This window comes from Danio aesculapii, chromosome 21 (assembly GCF_903798145.1).
Source record: "Danio aesculapii chromosome 21, fDanAes4.1, whole genome shotgun sequence".
Lineage (NCBI taxonomy): Eukaryota > Metazoa > Chordata > Actinopteri > Cypriniformes > Danionidae > Danio > Danio aesculapii.
In genome coordinates, this window is record NC_079455.1 from 36408695 (window position 1) to 36412469 (window position 3775).

The following is a 3775-nucleotide window of genomic DNA, read 5'->3' on the forward strand; positions in this document are numbered from 1 at the left end:
GTTGGGAAACACTGGTCTAGAAACTGCTTCTTGATTTAAGAATTTTTAGATATTTAGACTAGAAACCAAACAAAAATCTTAATAACAAAAGCATTTTATGCAGTGTATATGTATAGTACGGGGGCAGCATGGTGGTGCAGTGGGTTGCACAATCACCTCACAGCAAGAAGGTCGCTGGTTCCAGCCTCGGCTGGGTCAGTTGGCATTTCTGTGTGGAGTTTGCATGTTCTCCCCGTGTTTGCGTGGCTTTCCTCCGCGTGCTCCGGTTTCCCTCACAAGTCCAAAAACGTGGAATAGGTGAATTGGGTAAGCTAAATTGTCCGTAGTGTATGTGTGTGAAATGAGTGTATGGGTGTTTCCCAGTGATGGGTTGTATCTGGTAAGACATCCACTACGTAAAACAAATTCTGGATAAGTTGGCGGTTCTATCCGCTGTGGTGACCCCAGATTGAATAAGAGACTAAGCCAAAAAGAAAATAATGTATACATACACTCTCAGAAATAAAAGTACACTAGTTGTCACTGGGGTGGTACCTTTTCAAAAGTTTTCAAAAATTGGTACCTCAAACATATATATTAGTACTTGAAAATTTAAAGAAGAACACTTTTGTATTTTTTAAGTTCTAATATGTACCCTTGAGGTATTAGTATGGACCTTTTAGGTACAAATTTGTACCTTTTGAAAAATTACCACCCCAGTGACAGCTCGCGTACCTTGATTTCTGAGAGTGTAGATTCCCATATTCTGTCGTCATTTAATATTGGATTATATTTATTGTATGTTAACATGGCCAGTGCTACAAACATTTAGTACAAAATAACTTACAGTGATCTGTATTAACTATTAAGTACAGACATTTCATCACCTTAGAATTACAAGGTTCTATCTGCAATCTGAATGATTTTGAAATGAGCATTAAAGTTTTTGCATTCCATATGGCAAACATTATGTGTGTAACTTTTGTTTTTTGAATAAAAAGTCTTAAAATGTAAACAACTTATAAAAAAACATCTAATAATGTAAATAAATCGTCATTTAATAAGAATATGTGAATAACTCAATTTTGACAAAAATGTCATATAAGACTATTGCAACTCTCTGCTAGCCAGGCTACCAGCTAGTTCTATCAAACCTCTTCAGCTGCTTCAGAACGCAGCAGCACGAGTGGTCTATGATGAACCCAAAAGAGCACATGTCACTCTGCTACTCACCCGTTTTGCACTGGCTGCCAGTTGCTGCCCGCATCAAATACAAAGCTCTGATGTTTGCTTACAAAGTGACCTCTGGCTTTGCTCCTTCGTATCTGCTCTCACTTCTGCAGATATATGTGCCCTCCAGAAACTTGCGTTCTGTGAATGAACGTCGCCTCGTTGTTCCATCCCAAAGAGGGAAGAAATCACTTTCCCGAACTCTCACATTCAATCTGCCCAGTTGGTGGAATGAACTCCCTAACTACATCAGAACAGCAGAGTCACTTGCTGTCTTCAAGAAACGACTAAAAACGCAACTGTTTAGTCTCCACTTTCCTTCCTAATCTGCAACTGCCTCTCTGGCTATACCACTAACTGTTCCCTCCCTCTCTCTCGCTCTCTCTCAAAAAAAAAAAAAAAAAAAAAAAAAATTCTACTAATGTTTTGCTTCTTAGACTTTACACAACTGAAACTTGTCTATAGCACTTGTTCACTGCTGCTCTTATAGTTGTGTAAATTGCTTCCTTTTCCTCATTTGTAAGTCGCTTTGGATAAAAGCGTCTGCTAATTGACTAAATGTAAATGTAAATGTAAATATAGACCCTTATAATTCTAAGGTGACGAAATGCTTCAGTAATGTTTGTATTATTTGTAAACGTGTGGAATTTTGAAAACTTTTATATTTAATGCTTACCATGACTTTATTTGTGGTTGTCTGAATTGCATTCACATTTCTATTGCTGTAGAAGCTGCCGTATTTGGGACATTTCTGATCTGAGAGGATGAATAACAGTACTTTAAACTTTACCACACTTGAAGCAAACACAAATCACCTTTCGCTTTTGGACAGTGGTGAAATAAGTCTCTCATGCATCAGCATCCTGTTTGGTTTTCCTATTCACTCCTATGTTTTATGGCTCATCGTCAGAGGAGCAGAGAGTGGAGTTGCATCAGAATTCTTCATCCTCAATCTGTCTGTTTGTGAGATTGGTAACAGCCTCAATGCATTGTTTAACCTCCTGATAGATTTCTTTTCACAATTTACATTAATAGCATATTTTTTGCAAGGATTTGCTGTCACTGGCCGTCCTCTGTTTCAGTGTCTGATGTGTGTAGAGCGTTACCTGGCAGTGGTTCATCCTGTAACCTTTCTGAAGTACAAACCTCTCAGATATAGAGTGATCTGCTGCGCTGTGGCCTGGATTATCACTCTTGGATCCTGTTTATTCTGCATGTTTACTTTCGAATCTGGCTTGCTGTCATATATTTGGTTCTTCTCAACGCAGTTTTTCCTCTTCATCTTCATCCAGTTGTTTTGTCTCGTGGCTGTTCTCAGAGCTCTGAAGCAGTCAGAACCGGGAGAGAGAAAGAGGAAGAAAGAGGAAAACCACATGAAGAGAAGAGCGTTTTATATCATTCTAATAACAACAATAAACATTACTGTACTGTATGTGCCATTTAGTGTTACAGGATTCTTTGTCATTGTAACTCAACAGTATACTTTTGATGGTTGGTTTCCTGCTTCTGTCTGTTATGCGCTAGCTGGTTTTGTGCAGCCTGTTCTTTATTTACAACGAGCTGGAAAACTCTCATGCCCCACCTTAGGACAAATATTGAAGTAAAGTTGGTTTTATATTCGCACATTCATTCGGTGACAACTTGTCACACGCTCCCTATATTGTTTACCATTTCAATATTCAGACTGAATTTAATTGAGTGTGAACAATGTTGTACTCAGGGTGCTAATTATGGGGGGGGGGGGGGGGGGGGGGGGGGGGGGGTTGATTAATGTTTTAAGTTTCTAATTAATATTTGATCCTCCCTGAAGGACATCAAAACAAGATATTTGGAGGGGGGGGGGTGTCTGCCTGTAATAGTTAAGAACTTGTTTGCTCTACTTTGTATCTTAAATAACATTAATAAATAAAATAATAGATAACCTCAATATACATTTAACCACCCCTATAATGGTTCATACCACTGTGAATGCATGTTTGCACCAAAAATATTAGGTGCGTTCGACTTCATGCAGCTCTGCGCAGACTGATCGAAATCTGTCCTAAAGTGGTGCATGCCGGTTAGTAATTTTGTCCGGATTGGTGCTGCGCTGACGCCACGTGACTGTCACATGTGGCATCAAAGTACCGCGACAGTGCTCAGAGATCGGAAGACTGATTCAGCCGGTGCAGCATCTGAAGACCGACTGCAGGAGCTGAGATGATATTACACTGATATTACACTGATATTACACGACTGGCTGAGTTCACCCCATGACAACAACAATCACGTGTGTTTCCGGTTTATTATTGGACAAATTCCAATTCACAAAATTCTTTATATATCATGCTTATTAAAAGACTACAAATATTTCACTGCAGTATCATCTTTTTGTTAAATAATCTGGCAATAAAGGCTAGATTGTTTGCATAGGTTTATTCTGCCTTTTTTAAACAGACTACTGTATTCAGCTCCATAAACGATTCAAATGATATATTTTAGTAAATAACCTAAATATGAACTCAAATAAGGCTTACAGACTTGTAATGAAATAATTATCGTCATTGATCCTGACACCCCTATAAAT

At 38.6% G+C, this 3775-nt stretch overlaps 1 protein-coding gene across 1 annotated transcript; it reads left to right on the top strand.

Moving 5' to 3' along the window:
• The first annotated feature begins 1973 nt into the window (after positions 1-1973).
• On the top strand, positions 1974-2813 carry LOC130214262 (C-C chemokine receptor type 8-like). The gene has a single exon (XM_056445860.1). It carries the CDS (start codon positions 1974-1976, stop codon positions 2811-2813), a length of 840 nt encoding a protein of 279 aa, XP_056301835.1.
• Positions 2814-3775: the final 962 nt, after the last annotated feature.

Bases quoted from the DNA above. Each gene is read 5' to 3' on its own strand.
- LOC130214262 (XM_056445860.1), top strand. From the start codon at position 1,974: ATGAATAACAGTACTTTAAACTTTACCACACTTGAAGCAAACACAAAT.